This window comes from Pseudophryne corroboree, chromosome 1 (assembly GCF_028390025.1).
Source record: "Pseudophryne corroboree isolate aPseCor3 chromosome 1, aPseCor3.hap2, whole genome shotgun sequence".
NCBI lineage: Eukaryota > Metazoa > Chordata > Amphibia > Anura > Myobatrachidae > Pseudophryne > Pseudophryne corroboree.
In genome coordinates, this window is record NC_086444.1 from 1,129,034,640 (window position 1) to 1,129,060,166 (window position 25,527).

The following is a 25,527-nucleotide window of genomic DNA, read 5'->3' on the forward strand; positions in this document are numbered from 1 at the left end:
TTGTGCGAAGGGTCTAACAGGAATCATACAGCAGTGTTTGGTACCCATCGGAAGAGTATTTAATTAGCAATATTCCGGTGTTGGTTTGGAGCGTATTAATCGCTCGTGCGAATAGTTATGGACATAAGAAGTTTATGTCCATTACTATTATTTACTCATACTCAGGTATGCGGCGGGAAAACCTAGTTTCCCACCCACCTGAGCTGTTTGAAATCGTCACAGCCCACCTGTATGAATCACCCTATGACCTTTTGTTATAATGCGAAGCCGAATTCCTGCGTCCAATGGACAATGAGGTTGTAGGGACCATTAGATTGCATTGTGTGAGTAGCATAAAAGACAGGCCTGTGGCATCCAGCTTTCACTTCTCATCAAACGGTTCTCATTGCTGATAATCGGGAAGCTGGATGTCCAGAGGCGCATGCGATCATACCCTTTGTGCGTAGGTTTCTCTCCGTAATCATATTGTTTTACTGTGAGCCAATCTCTATCTCTCTCTATCTCTCTCTCTCCCTTCTCTCTCTCTCGTATCTCCCATTGACTAGTATGGTATTGTATTAGATCAGCATAGTATTGTATTGTATTTCTTGTATAGTTATTTGGTTAGGAAGTCTCTGTTATATTGTAGTGTATCATTTGTACTGTGATTCTTTTTGCAAGTATAATAGTTATAATACAGATAATAGGCTTTGGACCCTAAACCAGTATCTGTGTATTTCCTATAGTTTTAAGTGTTCACTTGAGCGTCGGTGACGCTCAAGCAGCTTTGTAGTTAATCAGGTTACACAAGGTTGCACTTACACCCTGTATTCACATTAAGGTATTCTGTGTATTTCATTAATAATAGGTTTAGACATAAAGATATAGCGTTGTGAGCGTCTGCGCCGCTGGTGATCTCCTCGTGGTCTCGAGCGTCCGCTACGCCATAGCGAATCATTACTCTAGTCATCACCAATAACGTGCTGTCCCGTGATCACTGGGCCGTGAGCGAACGTGACGCTTGAGCGTCTCGCCTACGGCTAAGCGATCGTTACGCAACTAGCGTACCCTTACGGTACTTCTTAAGTAAACAGCGTACTGTGTTCTTAGACTTCATTAAGGGTTGTTTATACGACAAAGGAATTTAACATTGTCAATTGGGGACTCGTCCTGTCCTTCTCATATCTGCACTAGGTAGATCAGCAGACATTATCCCCCAGCAAAGGGTGGGAGGTTGTCTCACAGTGCTGACGGGATAAGCGTCTGCTTCACTTAGATAAAGAGTGCTGAAGGAATCCGGGAACCGGAAGTAAGAACAAAACGCTTGTGTCTTTTAAAACTGTTTATTTCTTTTCTGTCTTGCGTATACACGCACGCATACATATATCTGCATTTCTTTTTCAATTTCGTATATCACTATTCCTGTTTGCCAATTTTTATAGTTGAAAGAAAAGTGCTAAAAGAGACTTGCTGTTATTTCATAGTTTAAGAATAGAGGTAATAGTTAAAAGTGTAAGACAAACACACAGGTTTGCCTGGGAGATAAGGCAAAGCCAGTGGGGTACGCGGTAGATGATCAGGGATCGTTTACATTGATAAAAGTATATTGTGTTACGGTGGATCTTTGTTTTTGCGTACACGTGTCTCTAACAAAGACTAGCGTACGCAATCCAAAGGCCGACGCACGCAGCGTTCATTACGCAACGTAGCGTCCGGTTACGCCCACGTAGCTCAAGTCACGATAAGCGATAATTAGCGCAAAGCGGTAGATAACGCGACGCGGTAAATAACGCAAGTCTATTTTTGGAAAATTTGAAATTTAGTTTAACAGATCCTGCTCCTAATTGGTAACACAGCTGGGCTAAAGAAAATTTCTGCGCAGAAATAGATATAGAAACGAAAGTGTACATGTGTTGAGTGAGTGTGTTTTTATTACATAAGTTTATATAACTTAGAGGTTGAACCAAAAAGAAATCGGGTAGGACATACGTGTAAGTGACATATACGGTGGCTAAGGAGGCATCCTTGGTTAAATAAAATATGAGCATTAGAGTATAGCGGACCACAAGGTAACAAGACCAGGAGGTCACAAGGACAAGGCCAGGAGGTCACAAGGTACAAGAAGGTCCGCTATAAAGGTACAAGAAGCACAACCCCGGGGGTTGGTGCTAAAACCCATATAGGCCATTGGAAGCTCTGGCTGAAGGAATTCGCAGCCGCAATTTTCGATTCCACTGATCTCTCAGTACATAACAGGTAGTGCTTATGTACTGAACGATTGTACCGCACGTAATTGTGTGCAGTAGTTAGTAATCTGACCTAATACCATTAGAGTAAAGTGGTCACAAACGCTATTTGTACATTCTGACGTGATTTGTGTAATTTTTTATTTTTAAAGGGAAGTTCGCTGGTCACTCAGGAACTATCTAACAACCCCACCTTTACTGGAAAGAGTAAGTGTCCTGCGGGTAACCCTCATATGTTCCAGTAAACAGAAGGTTTTTCTGGTAGGGCCCTGTATCGAGTACGCCAGCACCATATCGGTGTGATCAGGTCGTATTGGTCGAGGTGGGCGAGTGAGTGGGGTACTCGGTAAACCGCCACCGCCGGCCTATTTTGAATAATTTGGTTTGCTGTAAGGGTTCGCTGAAGACCGTGATATAAAGATCAACGGAGTAGTAAGCAACACCTGCAGATTATGGGGGCCAATTGTTCAGGTAGGGGGCGATCAACCTCGGTTCGGGTTGATTCAGAGAACCGACCAGTCGGGTCGGCAAGGTACATCATGTGTGAAAAATACGGAAGTCACACAGAGGTTTTATGTGATGAATGGGAGAGAATGACTGTACAAGACAGGGAGAAATTCCCAAGAATAGGTAGCTTCAGTCCAGAAGTGTTACAAAATTTAAGGAGGAGGATATGTCTCATAAAATCAACAAAGAGACGAATTCAGCATCATGATTATTTACAGTTGTGGCAACAGGAAGGTGAGATACAGAGAGGTTTGGCTCTGGCGGCGGGATCTGGGGCAGTCAGGAAACTGATCGCCACAGCCCCGCCACCACCATACATAGCAGGAGAGAAGTTGATTACGGAGAGAAACGCACTGGGTTGTAAAACACCAACACTTAGTAACCCTGTAAATGTTAATGATGTTAACCAAGTAACCCATGCAAGTATTAACCCGTGCAAGTTGTACCCTGTTTTGAACTTTCCTCAGGAGTGTGATCAAGAAGACGATCCGGCAACAATTTCAGCTCTCTCTCTCGCAGCCACCATAGCAGAGACCACAGTAGGCACAGCAACACCCACAAGATTAGCGAAGGCCCCTAGCGGAGGGATAGGTGAGGTCGTGTCAACGGGTAAGTACGGCACCATGCATTATACTGAAACAATTTCACCACAAGTTGTAGAATCTACACAGAATGAGGTTGTTAGAGTTAACCCTGTTAGAGTAATAGCAGTTCCCAATGGGAAAACAGATGTATCAGGAGCCACTCCCATAAGGAACATTGCCATGTACACTCCATTTTCCCGAATGGAATTAAGAACAATAGTGTCCGAATTTCCTGACCCCCGGAAAGACTTAGTTGCTAGCCAAAAATACATCAGGGATCTAGGTAACACTGTAGAACCCAACAACAAGGATTGGCAGATACTGCTAAGAGCTTGTTTACCTTCAAATGTCGACTCAGTTCAATTCTTAGCTGATTGTGGACTAGATAAAGATGTACCACTTTCAGATGTGTACAACAAAGATAATGTAAAAAGGATAAATTTACAGCTAAAGGAGTATTTCCCAGCCGTTGTTAAATGGAACAAGATATTTTCCATTAGACAAAAAGAGTCCGAAACGGCAGCAGAATATTTCCACCGGGCACTATTAGAAATGGCAAAGTACACTGGAATAGAAGACATTAGGACCAACCCAAACCACCAAGAAGTAGCAGTATCTGTACTGATGGATGGTTTAAAGGAAACATTAAAGACTAGGGTTCAGACCACGCAACCATGTTGGCGAGGTCTGTCGGTGTCCACATTGAGAGAGGCTGCTATTGATCACGACAGAAACATCACTAGACACAGGGAGTCGCAAAGTGATAAGTTGATGTCAGTAAGTATACAGGCGCTGACCACAAGGCAGCCTGCGTATGTACCACCGAATCCTGTGGGTAAGTCAAGTGTAATAACATGTTTTTCTTGTAACAAACAGGGACACTATGCACGAGACTGTAGAACAAAGAGTGTACAAAGATCTTTTCAACCCCCTAGACAACGACACGACATTGGGAGCAGGGTCCACAGAGGCGGAGTTTTGAGCCACATACAGGGGAAACAAAAAGATACCCCCCGAACAGAGATTGGCATGCCTCTGGTAGTTCCCAGCTAACCCCCTCACAAGTAGTCGCTGCCAGCGGGATTCAGGGAGGTCAGCATACCCAATAGGGGTGTGGCCATACCTGTAATCTGCAGCCAGTTAAATTGATTGCCAGTCTTGGAAGTGAACCAGAGATTGCAATCAATGTAGCTGGGAAAACCTTAAACTTTCTTGTAGACACAGGGGCGGCCAAGTCAGTGATAAATTCGACAGTGGGCATGAGAACCACTGGTAGGACAGTTCCAGCCATGGGAGTAACAGGAGTAGTCCAGCACTACCCTGTTAGCAAACCAGCCGAGATTACAATAGGGCCTTTGCATACCAAGCATTCGTTTTTGTTAGCTGCATCGGCACCAACCAATCTCCTGGGAAGAGACTTACTATGTAAAATGGGTTGCGTCATTTATTGTACTCCTGAAGGTGTATTCTTGGACATTCCTGAGAATCACGCTCAGGAAGTACGAGACATGTTAGACTCCCCATCAAAATTAATGTCACATCCCATTATGACAAATAGGAATCCATCCCAAATAGAAGAGATGACATCTCAGATACCAGAGTCACTTTGGACAAAAGATGGACAGGACACTGGATTAATGGCAAACGTAGCTCCAGTAGTTGTACAAGTAAAAGATGGTAGGATAGCTCCAAAAATCCCACAGTATCCTCTGAAGCCAGAGGTGGAGTTAGTTTTCCCAGTAATAGAGCGCTTGCTACAACAGGGCATTCTAGTAAGAACGTCCAGCACAGCAAATAGTCCCATCTTCCCTGTTAAAAAGAGTGGGGGGAGGGGTTACAGGCTAGTGCAGGATCTAAGGGGGATTAACAAAATAGTTGAGAGTCAGTTCCCCGTAGTGCCTAATCCAGCTGTCATCCTAATGCAAATTCCTCCCACTGCCAAATTTTTCACTGTTATTGACCTCTGCTCCGCATTCTTTTCGGTACCTCTGCACCCTGACAGCCAATATTTGTTTGCATTCACATACAGAGGAGTCCAATACACGTGGACTCGGTTACCCCAAGGTTTCATAGATAGTCCAAGTATATTTTCTCAGGCTTTGCATGATTGTTTACAGTCTTTCCAACCGGAGAGTGGATCAGTATTGATACAGTATGTAGATGATTTACTACTGTGTTCAGATTCGCTGGAAGCTTCCCTGAAGGATACGAAACAGCTCCTGTTTCATCTTTCAGACACAGGACATAAGGTTTCCAAAGACAAGTTGCAATTATGCCAAGCTAAGGTAAAATATTTGGGACACTGTCTAACACAAGGACTGAGACACCTGACCGCTGATAGAATCCAAGCCATTAGAGACATGACACTGCCACAAACCCAGCAACAGATCAGGACGTTTTTAGGAATGTGTGGGTATTGCCGTAATTGGATCCCAGGGTTTTCCATATTGGCGTTACCTTTACAGGAAATGGTCTCCTCAAACAAACCTGATAGGATCTCGCATACAGACGAATCCGAAACAGCATTTGAGAGACTCAAACAGTGCCTAACGCAGGCGCCAGCACTAGGTATGCCAGACTATGGGAAACCCTTTGAACTATACGGAACAGAGAGTGCTGGTTGCGCAGCAGGTGTACTAACCCAAAAACACGGTGATGCCAGCAGACCAGTTGCATACTACAGCGCTCAGCTAGACACGGTAGCACGATCCCTCCCCACATGCTTGCGTAGCGTTGCGGCGATAGCATTGCTAGTGACAAAAAGCGAAGATGTCGTGCTAGGCCACAACCTCACAATCCATACACCACATGCGGTATCAGCCTTATTGAATTCTGCCCAAACCAGACACGTCTCATCAGCGAGGTTTACAAGATGGGAATTGGCACTAATGGCCCCAGTAAACATCACCATAAGGAGATGCAGCGCATTAAATCCTGCAACATTTCTCCCAGGTGTGCCTGGTCAGACACAAAGGGTGGAAGGTGAGAGTGATGGGGAAGGAGGATTTAATACAAAGGAAGATACACATGATTGTATGGAATATTTGACCCAAAATTTTACCGCAAGGCCTGACATCAGTGACAATCCACTGGAAGATGCAGAACTCACGTTCTACACGGACGGTAGTTGTCACAGACAGTCAGACTCGGGAGACTTGTGTACTGGATACGCAGTCGTAGATGACCAAGACACCATAGAAGCGGAACCGCTAGGTCCACCTCACTCAGCCCAGGTTGCTGAACTGGTCGCCCTAACCAGAGCATGTGAATTGGCTAAGGGTAAGTCAGCCAATATCTACACCGATTCTAGATACGCCTTCGGGGTAGTACATGATTTCGGAGCCCTATGGCGCCTCAGAAATTTCATGACGGCAGCTGGTACACCGATAGCGCATGCAGCTTATATAAAAAGGCTTCTAACAGCGATACAGGAACCCGACAGAGTGGCTGTTATCAAATGTAAAGCACACACATATAGCCAAGACCCAGTATCCCTTGGTAACAGCCGAGCAGACGAAGCCGCAAAGCTTGCAGCTGCTACCCCCATACAGACAGACACCACACAACTGATGGTATTTAATACCATCAACACACAGAAGTTGTGTGAGATGCAGAATTTGTGTTCCACACAGGAAAAGGCAGTCTGGAAGGCAAAGGGATATGGCCAGGAGTCCTCAGGGCTCTGGACGGATGGACATGGTAAACCAGTGGCCCCCAGGACATACCTTCCATGTCTGGCTGAAGCAGCTCACGGGCTGACTCATCTAGGCAAGGAGGGGATGTGCAAATTGGTAAGAGCATACTGGTGCGCCCCAGGATTCTCCTCTCATGCGGGTAAAAGAGCAATGTCATGCCTTACCTGTCTGAGAAAGAATATTGGAAAAGCAATACCTACAGAACCATCTCATGTCCCACCTGCCGGCGGCCCTTTCCAGGTAATACAAATTGACTTCATTCAATTACCCCCATGTCGAAATTTGAAATATGTACTTGTTTGTATAGATGTTTTCTCGAATTGGGTCGAAGCATTTCCAGCAGCTACAAATACCGCTATGTTTACAGCTAAGAAAATTGTGCAGGAATTTGTATGTAGATATGGTATCCCTAGAATCATTGAAAGTGATAGGGGTACCCATTTTACCGGTGATGTCTTTCAAGGAATGTGTAAATTAATGGGTATTGATAGCAAGCTGCACACTCCGTACCGTCCACAGGCGAGTGCGAAGGTCGAAAGAGTGAACAGCACTATTAAAAATAAATTGAGTAAAGTAATGGCAGAGACAGGATTGACGTGGCCAGAAGCTTTACCCATTGTTTTGTATAGCATCAGAACCACTCCCAGGTCCCCTCTTAACCTGTCCCCTTTTGAAATTCTGTTTGGTCGACAACCGCATGTCATGATTAACCCTCAGGATGATTTGAAATGTAACAATGAAGTGACTGTAAAAAACTTGATTAACATGAGTAAGCAGTTGAGGAATCAAAATGATAATCTGAAGTTGGTGATTCCTGATTTACCAGATAGTAATTGTCATGACATTGAACCTGGGGATTATGTAATGATACGAAATTTTCTACGCTCAGGTTGTCTTATTGATAGATGGGAAGGACCATACCAGGTCTTATTGACTAGCACCACAGCATTGAAGGTTGCTGAGAGAGAGACTTGGGTCCATTCATCCCACTGCAAAAAGGTTGCTGATCCAGAGAAGTCCCGTGATAAGGAACAGACGGTAGAGGTTGTATCACTGGAGTGTCTGTTCCAGGAGGACTGAGGCGGCACCTGAGCCTTGAAGACCGAAAGCAGTTGTTGACTCCCTTCTCCCTTTTATTGTTTTCTCCACTTCCCATCCCCTCTCCCTTAAAAATTTCTTTTTCCCCCTTCTCATTCTTCTCTATTTCCTCCTCAAAGATGGACTTGCCCCAAGAGACTGTGATCCGGATTTTGATGTTAACCATGATGTTGACCAGAGCAGTCTGTTCCGGCGAGAGTACCATAGAGGTCGAGAGAGGTTCTGGAATGGGTTCCGATTATGATGATGGAGGCGCAGTTTTCCAAGATCAACCAAACCAACAAGCCAAGGCGAGTATCAGAAAACGATCCGATAGAAGAAATTGTGATGGATTGTTAGCTGAAGAAAACTGTATCTGTAGGCTCTGTGACAATTTGATTGAGGATGGGTGCATAAAGAAATGCCAATCCAGTTTTAATATCCATATGGACCGGCATCCATTGAGTGACTATCACTCCTTAGTGGGTAACGTATTAAACCAAACAGATTGTTGGGTATGCTCTCAAGTACCTCAGGGTCATAGCAAATCAGGGCTAGTACCATTTCCTTTAACGTTAGGGGAGGTACTTGAGCTAAGTGGTGGGAGACCGGTGGACCGGAGGTTTAACATCTCCAGCCCTCCTAGTTTGAAGCTACACCAATACCATGTGGATAGGTCCCTCTTATGTTTTAATATCTCCAATCCCCGTAAGCCGGGAAATTGGGAAGTGTCATGGAGCAACCTTACCATGACCTTTTCACACAGAGCAGATAGAATGCCTACAGATACAGAGCTTGTACGCCACATAGCCAGTAGAGGAAAATCTTTCCGGTATCGATATACCTTAGGAAATAGGATTACTAGAGTTGGAGAAGTATCACCAGGATACGGTGCACATATCGTACAAACCGATACGTGCATTAAGCAGATGGAAGAATTAGGGTCAGGAGAGTTCACCTGGAAGGTGTGTAATATGGTAATGTCCTTCTCTGTCCCATATGTTCTCCCCGATGATGCATATTTCATATGCGGGAGAAAGGCGTACAAGTGGCTTGCCCCAAACTCTGAAGGATTGTGTTATATTGGAAAAGTATTGCCTGAAGTGATGACTGTTACACATGACAAAATGAAGGACATACACCGTGGTGCCCAAGCTCCTTATACTCACACTCATTACGAGCACCGAGTTAAAAGACAACTGTCAGAAAGGTTAGAGCATCCGGCCTCTGATCTTATCCATGAATCCACCGGGATTCAGGTTCTGGTAGCGTTAGATTTCACTCGCACCGCTCGAGGAGTGATGAATTATAGATACATTTCCGCACTCGCCAATTTGTTAGATAATATCACTGAAATGTATGATGACACGTTCAGATACACTGGAAGAGAACTTCAAGCTTATAAAACAGAACTAGTTCAGCATAGGATGGTTCTTAATTATCTTACAGCAGTAACAGGCGGATATTGTGTTACATTGGCAACACAGTACGGCATAAAGTGTTGCACGTATATCACAAATAGTACCGAGGATCCGGTAGAGGTCATAGACCAAAAGATGGACGATATTCTCCAATTGAAGTGGGAATTTCGTCAAAAACACAATCTCACCCTTGCTGCTGTAGGTAATGAGCTGACTGGTTGGGTGTCATGGTTGAACCCGCGAAATTGGTTCTCCGGTTTAGGAGACTGGGCTCAAGGAGTCATAATGGATGTTGGAAAGTTTCTCCTATGTATCTTAGGTGTTGTTATATCTATTGGATTGATATTTAGATGCGGGCAGGCTTTAATGAGGTGCAAACAAAGTACAAAAGTGATGAGCTTGAGGAGTGAGGAAACTGTAATTAACCTGGATTTGATTTATGACCCAATGATAGAAACCAGGATGTGATGAAAAATGCGATTATACGGTCCGTTTCTTTCACCTGTTTTTCTGCTTTTCTCCAAGATACAAAGACCCCCTTGGACGAGGAAGTTGACGAGACGCTATACAGACAACAGACAAGCACCAAAGATGAAGTTTTGACCACTTGAGAAATGGACATTTGATGAACTTTGCCATGGATCCCCAGTTTCCCTAGTATTCTTAAACTCACGCTAGCCCAACATTTTTGTAAATCTGATGGCACTGACGAAGCTATTTGCTCATGCCCAAGGAGCAATACAGCGCAAAGAAGACGACTCTCAACAGATACCGAACAAAACTTCAACGACAGATGTACATTTACCTGACATAGAATATCATTGCATTCTCCATAAGTGTTCTTTATCTTCATCTCTACAACCCTCAGGTAATAACACACATAGTAAAGGGAATACAGGCACAGATATCAGCAATCACATATTCCCCCATTCATGTATCATCAACTAAAATGTGCTCCCCATTTTGTTCAAAATCCGAAAAGAGCTCGGTAAAGTTTGACAGCCCATCCACAGACCTGTACCACGGGATAAGAAGGAATTCAAATGTATACTTCGCAATACCTCGAAGCTTGATTTACAACACGTACGGCACGATGATATATGACCCCCCAAACATGGACTCATACACACATGCTTTTGCTATCACACTAGGTCATACCCTCTTCACACCTACTCCTCTCTCCTCCCTCACCCAACCATGGAAATGAATTAACCCCTGACATATATTTTTCTCCTTTTGAAATGTTTTAGAAGGTGGCAGTTATTATTGACTGCCAAAGGGTGGACTGTCAAAGTCAGAAAAATATCCCTATACACGCTGCCATATTTGCACCTCACGCTGGTCTGCGCTGCGCATGCGTGCGCTTTCCCGTGATAGCGCATACCCGCTGATGCGTGCACCCGCTCGCATCGGTATGCGTATTTACGGTAAAGAGTATGTAGTCGTAGCGTGCGACCCAATCGTTACATATTTCCACAATTAATGTAGTTTGTAGATCATGGTCCCTTTGATAGATTCTGAAAGTTTGGTTAATATAGAATGTCCCTGAATGGAGGAATCCCTCTTTGTATTGTGCGAAGGGTCTAACAGGAATCATACAGCAGTGTTTGGTACCCATCGGAAGAGTATTTAATTAGCAATATTCCGGTGTTGGTTTGGAGCGTATTAATCGCTCGTGCGAATAGTTATGGACATAAGAAGTTTATGTCCATTACTATTATTTACTCATACTCAGGTATGCGGCGGGAAAACCTAGTTTCCCACCCACCTGAGCTGTTTGAAATCGTCACAGCCCACCTGTATGAATCACCCTATGACCTTTTGTTATAATGCGAAGCCGAATTCCTGCGTCCAATGGACAATGAGGTTGTAGGGACCATTAGATTGCATTGTGTGAGTAGCATAAAAGACAGGCCTGTGGCATCCAGCTTTCACTTCTCATCAAACGGTTCTCATTGCTGATAATCGGGAAGCTGGATGTCCAGAGGCGCATGCGATCATACCCTTTGTGCGTAAGTTTCTCTCCGTAATCATATTGTTTTACTGTGAGCCAATCTCTATCTCTCTCTATCTCTCTCTCTCCCTTCTCTTTCTCTCGTATCTCCCATTGACTAGTATGGTATTGTATTAGATCAGCATAGTATTGTATTGTATTTCTTGTATAGTTATTTGGTTAGGAAGTCTCTGTTATATTGTAGTGTATCATTTGTACTGTGATTCTTTTTGCAAGTATAATAGTTATAATACAGATAATAGGCTTTGGACCCTAAACCAGTATCTGTGTATTTCCTATAGTTTTAAGTGTTCACTTGAGCGTCGGTGACGCTCAAGCAGCTTTGTAGTTAATCAGGTTACACAAGGTTGCACTTACACCCTGTATTCACATTAAGGTATTCTGTGTATTTCATTAATAATAGGTTTAGACATAAAGGTATAGCGTTGTGAGCGTCTGCGCCGCTGGTGATCTCCTCGTGGTCTCGAGCGTCCGCTACGCCATAGCGAATCATTACTCTAGTCATCACCAATAACGTGCTGTCCCGTGATCACTGGGCCGTGAGCGAACGTGACGCTTGAGCGTCTCGCCTACGGCTAAGCGATCGTTACGCAACTAGCGTACCCTTACGGTACTTCTTAAGTAAACAGCGTACTGTGTTCTTAGACTTCATTAAGGGTTGTTTATACGACAAAGGAATTTAACATTGTCAGACTCATACCAGCCACACCAATCACACCGTACAACTCGTGATACTATACCCAGTGAACAGTATGAACAACAACTGAGCCGCTCGAATAGATGGCTCCAAACAATAACCCTTTAGTTAGGCAATAACTATATACAAGTATTGCAGACAATCCGCACTTGGGATGGGCGCCCAGCATCCACTACGGACTACGAGAAATAGAATTACTGGTGAGTAAATTCTTATTTTCTCTGACGTCCTAGTGGATGCTGGGAACTCCGTAAGGACCATGGGGATTATACCAAAGCTCCCAAACGGGCGGGAAAGTGCGGATGACTCTGCAGCACCGAATGAGCAAAGGCAAGGTCCTCCTCAGCCAGGGTATCAAACTTGTAGAATTTTGCAAACGTGTTTGAACCCGACCAAGTAGCAGCTCGGCAAAGTTGTAAAGCCGAGACCCCTCGGGCAGCCGCCCAAGAAGAGCCCACCTTCCTCGTGGAAGGGGCTTTTACAGATTTAGGATGCGGCAGTCCAGCCGCCGAATGTGCAAGTTGAATCGTGCTACAAATCCAGCGAGCAATAGTCTGCTTTGAAGCAGAAGCACCCAGCTTGTTGGGTGCATACAGGATAAATAGCGAGTCAGTTTTTCTGACTCTAGCCGTCCTGGAAACATATATTTTCAGGGCCCTGACTACGTCCAGCAACTTGGAATCCTCCAAGTCCCAAGTAGCCGCAGGCACCACAATAGGTTGGTTCACATGAAAAGCTGATACCACCTTAGGAAGGAATTGGGAACGAGTCCTCAATTCCGCCCTATCCATATGAAAAAATCAGATAAGGGCTTTTACATGACAAAGCCGCCAATTCTGATACACGCCTGGCCGACGCCAAGGCCAACAGCATGACCACCTTCCACGTGAGGAACTTTATCTCCACGGTTTTAAGTGGCTCAAACCAATGCGACTTTAGGAAATCCAACACCACGTTGAGATCCCAAGGTGCCACTGGGGGCACAAAAGGGGGCTGAATATGCAGCACTCCCTTTACAATAGTCTGAACTTCAGGCAGTGAAGCCAGTTCTTTTTGGAAGAAAATCGACAGAGCCGAAATCTGGACCTTAATGGAACCCAATTTTAGGCCCATAGTCACCCCTGACTGTAGGAAGTGCAGAAATCGACCTAGCTGAAATTCCTCCGTTGGGGCCTTCCTGGCCTCACACCAAGCAACATATTTCCGCCATATGCGGTGATAATGTTTTGCGGTCACATCTTTCCTAGCTTTAATCAGTGTAGGAATTACTTCCTCCGGAATGCCCTTTTCTTTTAGGATCCGGTGTTCAACCGCCATGCAGTCAAACGCAGCCGCGGTGAGTCTTGGAACAGACAGGGCCCCTGCTGCAGCAGGTCCTGTCTGAGCCGCAGAGGCCATGGGTCCTCTGAGATCATTTCTTGAAGTTCTGGGTACCAAGCTCTTCTTGGCCAATCCGGAACCACGAGTATAGTTCTTACTCCTCTCCTTAATATTCTCAGTACCTTGGGTATGAGAGGAAGAGGAGGGAACACATAAACCGACTGGTACACCCACGGTGTCACTAGAGCGTCCACAGCTATCGCCTGAGGGTCCCTTGACCTGGCGCAATATCTTTTTAGTTTTTTGTTGAGGCGGGACGCCATCATGTCCACCTGTGGCCTTTCCCAACGGTTTACAATCATTTTGAAGACTTCTGGATGAAGTCCCCACGCTCCCAGTGAGAGCTAAGGAACGGTAACACCACGTTAAGGTCCCACGGTGCCACTGGGGGCACAAAAGGAGGCTGGATGTGCAGCACTCCCTTTACAAAAGTCTGGACTTCTGGGAGAGAAGACAATTCCTTCTGAAAGAATATAGATAGGGCCGAAATCTGTACCTTAATGGAGACTAACTTCAGGCCCATATCCACTCCTGTCTGTAGAAAGTGGAGAAAACGGCCCAAGTGGAAATCTTCCGTAGGAACATTCTTGGCTTCACACCAAGATACATACTTCCTCCAGATACGGTGATAATGTTTTGCCATCACCTCCTTCCTAGCCTTTATCAGAGTAGGGATGACTTCCTCCGGAATACCTTTCCCAGCTAGGATTCGGTGTTCAACCGCCATGCCGTCAAACGTAACCGCAGTAAATCTTGGAACACGCAGGGCCCCTGCTGCAACAGGTCCTCCCTGAGAGGAAGAGGCCATGGATCTTCTGTGAGCATCTCCTGAAGATCTGAATACCAGGCCCTTCGAGGCCAATCTGGAACAATGAGTATTGTCTGCGCTCTTTTTCATCTTCTGATTCTCAATATTTTTGAGATGAGAGGAAGAGGAGGGAACACATAGACCGACTGAAACACCCATAGTGTCACCAGGGCGTCTACCACTACTGCCTGAGGGTCCCTTGACCTGGCACAATACCTCAGAAGCTTCTTGTTGAGGCGTGACGCCATCATGTCTATTTGAGGAAGTCGCCAAAGACTTGTTATCTCTGCAAAAACTACTTGATGAAGTCCCCACTCTCCTGGATGGAGATCGTGTCTGCTGAGGAAGTCTGCTTCCCAGTTGTCCACTCCCGTAATGAACACTGCTGACAGTGCTATCACGTGATTTTCCGCCCATCGGAGAATCCTTGTGGCTTCTGCCATCGTAAACCTGCTTCTTGTGCCGCCCTGTCGGTTTACATGGGCTACCGCCGTGATGTTGTCTGACTGGATCAGCACCGGCAGGTGTTGGAAGCAGGGGTCTTGCCTGACTTAGGGCATTGTAAATGGCCCTTAGTTCTAGAATATTTATGTGTAGGGAAGTCTCCTGGCTTGACCATAGTCCTTGGAAGTTTCTTCCCTGGGTGACTGCCCCCCAGCCTCGAAGGCTGGCATCCGTGGTCACCAGGACCCAGTCCTGTATGCCAAATCTGCGGCCCTCTAGAAGATGAGCACTCTGCAGCCACCACAGCAGAGACACCCTGGTCCTTGGAGACAGGGTTATCAGCCGATGCATCTGAAGATGCGATCCGGACCACTTGTCCAACAGATCCCACTGAAAGATCCTTGCATGGAACCTGCCAAATGGAATTGCTTCGTAGGAAGCTACCATCTTTCCCAGGACTCGCGTGCAGTGATGCACCGACACCTGTTTTGGTTTCAGGAGGTCTCTGACTAGAGATGACAACTCCTTGGCTTTCTCCTCCGGGAGAAACACTTTTTTCTGGTCTGTGTCCAGAACCATCCCCAGGAACAGTAGGTGCATTGTAGGAACCAGCTGCGACTTTGGAATATTCAGAATCCAGCCGTGCTGTTGTAGCACTTCCCGAGATAGTGCTACGCCGACCAACAACTGCTCCCTGGACCTCGCCTTTATAAGGAGATCGTCCAAGTACGGGATAATTAAAACTCCCTTTTTCCGAAGGAGTATCATCCTTTTTGGCCATTACCTTGGTAAATACCCTCGGTGCCGTGGACAGACCAAACGGCAACGTCTGGAATTGGTAATGACAGTCCTGTACCACAAATCTGAGGTACTCCTGGTGAGGAGGGTAAATGGGGACATGCAGGTAAGCATCCTTGATGTCCAGTGATACCATGTAATCCCCTTCGTCCAGGCTTGCAATAACCGCCCTGAGCGATTCCATTTTGAACTTGAACCTTCTTATATAAGTGTTCAAGGATTTCAAATTTAAAATGGGTCTCACCGAACCGTCCGGTTTCGGTACCACAAACATTGTGGAATAGTAACCCCGTCCTTGTTGAAAGAGGGGTACCTTGATTATCACCTGCTGAGAATACAGCTTGTGAATCGCCTCCAGCACTGCCTCCCTGTCTGGGGGAGCTGTTGGCAAGGCTGATTTGAGGAAACGGCGAGGGGGAGACGTCTCGAATTCCAGCTTGTACCCCTGAGATACCACTTGTAGAATCCAGGGATCCACCCGTGAGCGAGCCCACTGGTCGCTGAAGTTCTGGAGACGGGCCCCCACCGCACCTGGCTCCGCCTGTGGAGCCCCAGCGTCATGCGGTGGACTTAGAGGAAGCGGGGGAGGACTTTTGTTCTTGGGAAGTGGCTGTATGGTGCAGCTTTTTCCCTCTACCTCTGCCTCTGGGCAGAAAGGACGCGCCTTTAACCCGCTTGCCTTTCTGGGGCCGAAAGGACTGTACCTGATAATACGGTGCTTTCTTTGGCTGTGAGGGAACATGGGGCAAAAAGTCGACTTCCCAGCTGTTGCTGTGGAAACGAGGTCCGAGAGACCGTCCCCAAACAATTCCTCACCTTTGTAAGGCAAAACCTCCATGTGCCTTTAGGGAATCTGCATCACCTGTCCACTGCCGAGTCCACAATCCTCTCCTGGCAGAAATGGACATTGCATTTATTCTAGATGCCAGCCGGCAAATATCCCTCTGTGCATCTCTCATGTATAAGACTGCGTCTTTAATATGCTCTATGGTTAGCAATATAGTGTCCCTGTCGAGGGTATCAATGTTATCAGACAGGGAATCTGACCACGCAGCAGCAGCACTGCACATCCATGCTGAAGCAATAGCCGGTCTCAGTATAATACCGGAGTGTGTATATACAGACTTCAGGATAGCCTCCTGCTTTCTATCCGCAGGCTCCTTTAAGGCGGTCGTATCCTGAGACGGTAGTGCCACCTTCTTTGACAAGCGTGTGAGCGCTTTATCCACCCTAGGGGATGTCTCCCAACGTATCCTGTCCTCTGGCGGGAAAGGGTACGCCATTAGCAACTTTTTAGAAATCACCAATTTCTTATCGGGGGAAGCCCACGCTTCTTCACACACTTCATTCAACTCATCAGATGGGGGAAAAACCACTGGTTGCTTTTTCTCCCCAAACATAATACCCTTTTTTGTGGTACCTGGGTTAATGTCAGAAATGTGCAACACATTTTTCATTGCCGTAATCATGTAACGGGTGGCTCTGTTGGAATGTACACTAGTCTCCTCGTCGTCGACACTGGAGTCAGTATCCGTGTCGACATCTGTGTCAGCCATCTGAGGTAGTGGGCGTTTTTGAGCCCCTGATGGCTTTTGAGACGCCTGGGCAGGCACGGGCTGAGAAGCCGGCTGTCCCACATCTGCTATGTCGTCAAACCTTTTATGTAAGGAGTTGACACTGTCGCGTAATTCCTTCCACATATCCATCCACTCAGGTGTCGACCCCGCAGGGGGTGACATCACATTTATCGGCACCTGCTCCGCCTCCACATAAGCCTCCTCATCAAACATGTCGACACAGCCGTACCGACACACCGCACACACACAGGGAATGCTCTGACTGAGGACAGGACCCCACAAAGTCCTTTGGGGAGACAGAGAGAGAGTATGCCAGCACACACCACAGCGCTATATAATGCAGGGAGTTATACTACACAAGTAAATTAACCCTATAGCCGCTATATATATAGTATTTGCCCCCCCTCTCTTTTTTACCCTATTGAGCCTGGAAACTGCAGGGGAGAGCCTGGGGAGCGTCCTTCCAGCGGAGCTGTGAGAGGAAATGGCGCCAGTGTGCTGAGGGAGATAGCCCCGCCCCTTTTTCGGCGGACTTCTCCCGCTTTTATAATAATAATAATGTGGCAGGGGTATTTTACACATATATAGCTTCTTAGGCTATATTATGTGTGATTAGCCACTTTAAGGTACTCTAATTGCTGCCCAGGGCGCCCCCCCCCAGCGCCCTGCACCCATCAGTGACCGGAGTATGTGGTGTGCACAGGGAGCAATGGCGCACAGCTGCAGTGCTGTGCGCTACCTTAATGAAGACCGGAGTCTTCAGCCGCCGATTTCCGTGAAGATCTTCATGCTTCTGGCTCTGCAAGGGGGACGGCGGTGCGGCTCAGGGACCGGACGGCCGAGGCTGGGCCTGTGTTCGATCCCTCTGGAGCTAATGGTGTCCAGTAGCCTAGAAGCCCAAGCTAGCTGCAAGCAGGTAGGTTCGCTTCTCTCCCCTAAGTCCCTCGTTGCAGTGAGTCTGTTGCCAGCAGATCTCACTGAAAATAAAAAACCTAATAAATACTTTCTTTACTAGAAGCTCAGGAGAGCCCCTAGTGTGCAACCAGCTCGAGCCGGGCACAGATTCTAACTGAGGTCTGGAGGAGGGGCATAGAGGGAGGAGCCAGTGCACACCAGGTAGTCCTAATTCTTTCTTAGAGTGCCCAGTCTCCTTCGGAGCCCGCTATTCCCCATGGTCCTTACGGAGTTCCCAGCATCCACTAGGACGTCAGAGAAACAGGACTTGATGAGAAGTTGATTTGATTTCTATTACCAACAAAATCCTAAGGCATTCTAGCCATAAATTGAAAAAAAAATAAAAATGTTTTGGAATTAAAGAAATTAGTGGGCCCTATTTGTTATACTAAGGGAGGAATGTGGGCAGCTGGCCAGTTAGGTAACCGTAACCAGAGGAGAGGGTGATGGATCAGTGTCCAGAGGATGTAGAGGTTATTTAAAGCATACATAATATACCGGTATCCACGTTGCGGTAATTTACCACAGCTGATTCAGCCAGGGTTATCCAATCAGCCCTGATACGCAGCACTTATCAGGAATTATGCTTCGGGTGCCTATCGGGCTAGTTTAACCCATTTTTGCTGTGCGGTAAGTTAACGCCGGCAACTGGATACCGACTTGGTGGTAGAGTGTAGAAGTGGTTGAGAAAAAGTAGTGGGAGATGAAACAGATCATAAAAGAGGTATGGTGGATAAGAACAGAAGAAAAGTGGTAATACAAGCAGAAGAACAGTGGACATGCTACAAGTAAAGCAGGGGGCTAAAAGTAGGCATCTCGATACCAACAGCCAGCAAATTGATTGCATCCCCTTAGAATTAAGGGCTGAGCAGCGAATTGCAGAGAAAAGAAAATATGTCTACAGGGGGAGGGACAGAAGACAACCAATCAGGAAGTACCAAGTGTATAGTGGGGGTGAGCAGTGTTCTGAGGCTGAGCGGAGGCAGAAAAGAAACATGGGGTGATCAGTGTATCTGAGGACGCATTGGTTGGGTTGGCTGATATCAGACAGGAGAGTACAGTTTTTATTAGAAAAGCAGAGTGGTGTGAGTGTAAGGTAAGCACTTGTAGTGAGAAATGGCAATGGTCTGCCCGGATCAGTGGAGCAGATCCGCAGTCTGAAGGAAGGCCGGGTTTTGTTTGGTGTTAGTCTCTTGAATATTAAAGTCTATGTTGCATGTATATTTTATACTGTAGGAGTGTGCGGAGAGGACTTGTCTAGTGGTGTTTGAGGCATATATAAAGGGTGCTGTGGGTGACGGTGTAAAAGTAAGGGGGCGGCAGGGGACTGTATAGACATGGCCTGGTGTTTGTCCACATCAAACTATATGTCTGGTGCCTGCCTAACATAGGCTCCCTTGGTTAAACCCAATTGATACAGACAATGGCGCTGGCTCTTAAGAGCTCTGGAATTCGAGTATTCAACTGAAAAGCTTTAATGATTATAAATTCATCTATAAATGCCTTCATATTCAATACTCACAATCTTTTCTTGTCAACGACACGTTTAACCCTAATGGCACGCTGCTCGGAGTAAATCTTACACACTCCTGCACGGAAAAAGGAAACAGTAGAGTCACACGGTCACATTAGCAGCTATAATTATTGGTGTAATTACTGCAGGACAGATATTCTCAGAACCTACTTTTTAAATATTCTGCAATGAAATCCAAAACGGCAAGCCTGTGTTCTTTTACTTGAGAAGAAATGGTCTCCTTACATGCTGTGCCAAAAGATAAAACAAAATGTGTTTACTAGATTGGACAATTCTAAGGGACTGTCTTTCCTGACCACACAAAACATGTTACGGAATATTTATGATTTGAAGCTCACATATCACCTGCACACAGCGGGAAGAATCAATACGCTATCAATATTCATGAACATACACAGCCTGTATATTCCCTAGGGTATTATAAATATTAAAAAAGACAATATTTCTCTCGTTCCGCAAAAAATGGAGCAGCTATAAATTCACAAACAGGGTGTCATCAGACCCTGATATAATTATAATTCACAATATGAATCAAGCGCTCAACTGTTGGTACTTTGCACCATAAAAAAACGTTTCTCCACACACGAACAATTCTTGAGTATTCCTCCTGATATTGGCCCTCATTCAGAGTTGATCACTCGCTAGCTACTTTTAGCAGCCGTGCAAACGCATAGTCGCCGCCCACGGGGGAGTGTATTTTCGCTTTGCAAGTGTGCGATCGCCTGTGCAGCCGAGCGGTACAAAAACATTGTGTGCAAAACAAGACCAGCCCTGTAGTTACTTATCCTGTGCGATGATCCTAGCGATGGAAGTCCGGGAATTGACGTCAGATACCCGCCCTGCAAACGCCTGGTCACACCTGCGTTTTTCCTACCACTCCCAGAAAACGGTCAGTTGACACCCATAAACGCCCTCTTCCTGTCAATCTCCTTGCGATCGGCTGTACGAATGGAATCGTCGCTAGAAGCATTGCACAGCAACGATGCCGTTTGTACCCGTACTACGCGCGTGCGCATTGTGGTGCATACAAAGTTTTGTTGTTTTTTTACCTGAGAAAATCGGCAGCGTGCGAACAACTCGGAATGACCCCTATTGTCCATACTTCTTGTAAATTATGGAAAAGTCCTGCTCTGGGTATTCCGCACAGATGGATGGATGAAAAACAAAAGCCGGACATGAAATCTCTTCTAGTACAGTATGCTTGGTGTCACAAATGTTCCTATGGGAACATGTAGGTTAACGGTATCTGGTCACCCTGTGCCGGAAGGATGAATGTAAGTGCTCACACGTATGCTTACTTCTACTGGGATGCTACATGCCCATAAAGGTTTCCTCATCATTCGTATTACCACACCACGTGAACCAATGATAACATCTCTTACATGTATGCTTGAATAAAACAGCTACTGTATCCTCCTAGAGCGGATTCTGCATCTTTTCAACATCTAATGCAATTATCTATTATCTCGAACATTTCAGAAAAAGGGCTTTTGCTGCAATTTGTAGCACTGTGCTTCTATATTATTAATAAAATTGTTCCTTATATGTATTTTACAGATAAACCCGAGAACTGCTTAACCAATTGTGATTGAGTTTTCAATTAAACCTTCCTTGATATCTTCCGAGCAACATAGGCTATGAATCCTCTCGCTATCAAAAATCATGGACGCATCAAATTGTCTGTTGATGTGCAAATTAGCATGTAATGTGTGTGTGTGTGTGTGGGGGGGGGGGGGGGGCAGAGGCACACATGGCTCATGGGGCAAATGCCTCCTTTCAGGACCATGAGCTGCCAGCCAGTAATTGTAAGATGGCCGCCGCTGCCATCCACCCGTCAGCAGCACTGCAGCCAGGGGACGTGCAGGCAATAGCAGAACGGTATTAGTTCCCTCAGCGCACTGCACCCCAAACATTGACTGGCACCCCCATGCAAGCACATTGCATCTATTCACAGGGAGGGGAGAGCTTGGGGGCAGTGCTGGGCACGCCCCTAAGAGTGACAAATATCAGACCACGCCACTTCCCAGCAGGCTACACCCCTTTTTTGGGTTACACGAAGAGATGCCCGGTCTCCCCTGACGGCACCCTGTCTACTGTTTACTCTAGAGTGAACACTGCTAAAATATACTAAAACGGCATTTAAAAAGGATTCCTTTAATTTTCCTCCCTGCCACAGGTATTCCCCTCCTTACTAAATTGTTTAGTACAAATCTTCATTGTAAAATGTAGGAAGAAAATAGATCAAATACCTGGATCTAGCCAAAATACAAATATCTGAGATAACTAAAATGTAACCAATATGATATAACACCAGCACAGCAGTTCCCAAACTGGGTAAATGGCACCTCAGAGGTGGCGCAGTGCACTTGCAGGGGGAGAGAAGGGGCGTCCGTAGTCCATTACCAAATCAAATTAATTTACGGTCAATGTGACGGGCAAAACCAGTGCCGATGGCTGCAAAGCAAAAATAAGAATTTACTTACCGATAATTCTATTTCTCGGAGTCCGTAGTGGATGCTGGGGTTCCTGAAAGGACCATGGGGAATAGCGGCTCCGCAGGAGACAGGGCACAAAAAAGTAAAGCTTTAGGATCAGGTGGTGTGCACTGGCTCCTCCCCCTATGACCCTCCTCCAAGCCAGTTAGGTACTGTGCCCGGACGAGCGTACACAATAAGGGAGGAATTTTGAATCCCGGGTAAGACTCATACCAGCCACACCAATCACACCGTACAACTTGTGATCTAAATCCAGTTAACAGTATGATAACAGCGGAGCCTCTGAAAAGATGGCTCACAACAATAATAACCCGATTTTTGTAACTATGTACAAGTATTGCAGATAATCCGCACTTGGGATGGGCGCCCAGCATCCACTACGGACTCCGAGAAATAGAATTATCGGTAAGTAAATTCTTATTTTCTCTATCGTCCTAGTGGATGCTGGGGTTCCTGAAAGGACCATGGGGATTATACCAAAGCTCCCAAACGGGCGGGAGAGTGCGGATGACTCTGCAGCACCGAATGAGAGAACTCCAGGTCCTCTTTTGCCAGGATATCAAATTTGTAGAAATTTACAAACGTGTTCTCCCCTGACCACGTAGCTGCTCGGCAGAGTTGTAATGCCGAGACCTCTCGGGCAGCCGCCCAAGATGAGCCCACCTTCCTTGTGGAATGGGCCTTAACCGATTTAGACTGTGGCAGGCCTGCCTCAGAATGTGCAAGTTGAATTGTGTTACAAATCCAACGAGCAATCGACTGCTTAGAAGCAGGCGCACCCAACTTGTTGGGTGCATACAGTATAAACAGCGAGTCAGATTTTCTGACTCCAGCTGTCCTGGAACATATTTTCAGGGCCCTGACAACTTCTAGCAACTTGGAGTCCTCCAAGTCCCTAGTAGGTGCAAGGCACCACAATAAGCTGGTTCAGGTGAAAACACTGACACCACCTTAGGGAGAGAACTGGGGACGAGTCCGCAGCTCTGCCCTGTCCGAATGGACAAACAGATATGGGCTTTTTTGAGAAAAAACCACCAATTTGACACTCGCCTGGTCCAGGCCAGGGCCAAGAGCATGGTCACTTTTTATGTGAGATGCTTCAAATCCACATATTTGACTGGTTTTAAACCAATGTGATTTGAGGAATCCCAGAACTACGTTGAGATCCCACAGTGCCACTGGAGGCACAAAAAAGGGTTTTGTATATGCAATACTCCCTTGACAAACTTCTGGACTTCAGGAACTGAAGCCAATTCTTTCTGGAAGAAAATTTACAGGGCCGAATTTGAACCTTAATGGACCCCAATTTTAGGCCCATAGACACTCCTGTTTGCAGGAAATGCAGGAAACGACCGAGTTGAAATTTCTTTGTGGGGCCTTCCTGGCCTCACACCACGCAACATATTTTCGCCACACGTGGTGATAATGTTGTGCGGTCACCTCCTTTCTGGCTTTGACCAGGGTAGGAATGACCTCTTCCGGAATGCCTTTTTTCCCTTAGGATCCGGCTTTCCATCTCCATGCCGACAAACGCAGCTGCGGTAAGTCTTGGAACAGACATGGTACTTGCTGAAGCAAGTCCCTTCTTAGCGGCAGAGGCCATAAGACCTCTGTAAGCATCTCTTGAAGTTCCGGGTACCAAGTCCTCCTTGGCCAATCCGGAGTCATGAGTATAGTTCTTACTCCTCTACGTCTTATAATTCTCAGCACCTTAGGTATGAGAAGCAGAGGAGGGAACACATACACCGACTGGTACACCCACGGTGTTACCAGAACGTCCACATCTATTGCCTGAGGGTCTCTTGACCTGGCGCAATACCTGTCCCGTTTTTTGTTCAGACGGGACGCCATCATGTCCACCTTTGGTATTTCCCAACGGTTTACAATCATGTGGAAAAAACTTCTCAATGAAGTTTCCACTCTCCCGGGTGGAGGTCGTGCTGAGGAAGTCTGCTTCCCAGTTTCCATTCCCGGGATGAAAAACTGCTGACAGTGTTATCACATGATTTTCCGCCCAGCGAAAAGTCCTTGCAGTTTCTGCCATTGCCCTCCTGCTTCTTGTGTCGCCCTGTCTGTTTACGTGGGCGACTGCCGTGATGTTTTTCCCACTGGATCAATACCGGCTGACCTTGAAGCAGAGGTCTTGCTAAGCTTAGAGCATTATAAATTTACCCTTAGCTCCAGTATATTTATGTGGAGAAAAGTCTCCATACTTGATCACACTCCCTGGAAATTTTTCCCTTGTGTGACTGCTCCCCAGCCTCTCAGGCTGGGCTCCGTGGTTACCAGCATCCAATCCTGAATGCCGAAACTGCGGCCCTCTAGAAGATGAGCACTCTATAACCACCACAGGAGAGACACCCTTGTCCTTGGATATTGGGTTATCCGCTGATGCATCTGAAGATGCGATCCGGACCATTTGTCCAGCAGATCCCACTGAAAAGTTCTTACGTGAAATCTGCCGAATGGAATTGCTTCGTAGGAAGCCACCATTTTTACCAGGACCCTTGTGCAATGATGCACTGTTTTTAGGAGGTTCCTGACTTGCTCGGATAACTCCCTGGCTTTCTCTTCCGGGAGAAACACCTTTTTCTGGACTGTGTCCAGAATCATCCCTAGGCACAGCAGACGTGTCGTCGGGATCAGCTGCGATTTTGGAATATTTAGAATCCACCCGTGCTGATTGTAGCAGTATCCGAGATAGTGCTACTCCGACCTCCAACTGTTCCCTGGACTATGCCCCTATCAGGAGTTCGTCCAAGGGATAATTTAGACGCCTTTTCTTCGAAGAAGAATCATCAATTCGGCCATTACCTTGGTAAAGACCCCGGGGTGCCGTGGACAATCCAAACGGCAGCGTCTGAAACTGATAGTGACAGTTCTGCACCACGAACCTGAGGTACCCTTAGTGAGAAGGTCAAATTTGGGACATAGAGGTAAGCATCCCTGATGTCCCGGGACACTATATAGTCCCCTTCTTCCTGGTTCGTTATCACTGCTCTGAGTGACTTCATCTTAATTTGAACCTTTGTAAGTGTTCAAAAAAAAAATTTTTTAGAATAAGTCTCACCTAGCCTTCTGGCTTCAGTACCACAATATAGTGTGGAATAATACCCCTTTTCTGTAGTAGGAGGGGTAATTTAATTGTCACCTGCTGGGAATACAGCTTGTGAATTTTTTCCCATACTACCTCCTTGTCGGAGGGAGACTTGGTAAAGCAGACTTCAGGAGCCTGCGAAGGGGAAACGTCTCGACATTCCCATCTGTACCCCCGGGATACTACTTGTAGGATCCAGGGGTCCTGTACGGTCTCAGCG

General features: G+C 46.2%; 1 protein-coding gene across 2 annotated transcripts in view; it reads right to left on the bottom strand.

Moving 5' to 3' along the window:
* The window catches only part of STX18 (syntaxin 18), a 308,804-nt gene that overhangs the window by 60,553 nt on the left and 222,724 nt on the right, over positions 1-25,527 (bottom strand). For both annotated transcript variants that reach the window (XM_063923349.1, XM_063923359.1), the window contains exons 4-5: positions 19,866-19,943; positions 19,704-19,770 (exon numbers count right to left, since the gene is read on the bottom strand). In XM_063923349.1, the coding sequence (XP_063779419.1) occupies positions 19,704-19,770; positions 19,866-19,943 (145 nt within the window). The remainder of the gene's footprint in view (positions 1-19,703; positions 19,771-19,865; positions 19,944-25,527) is intronic.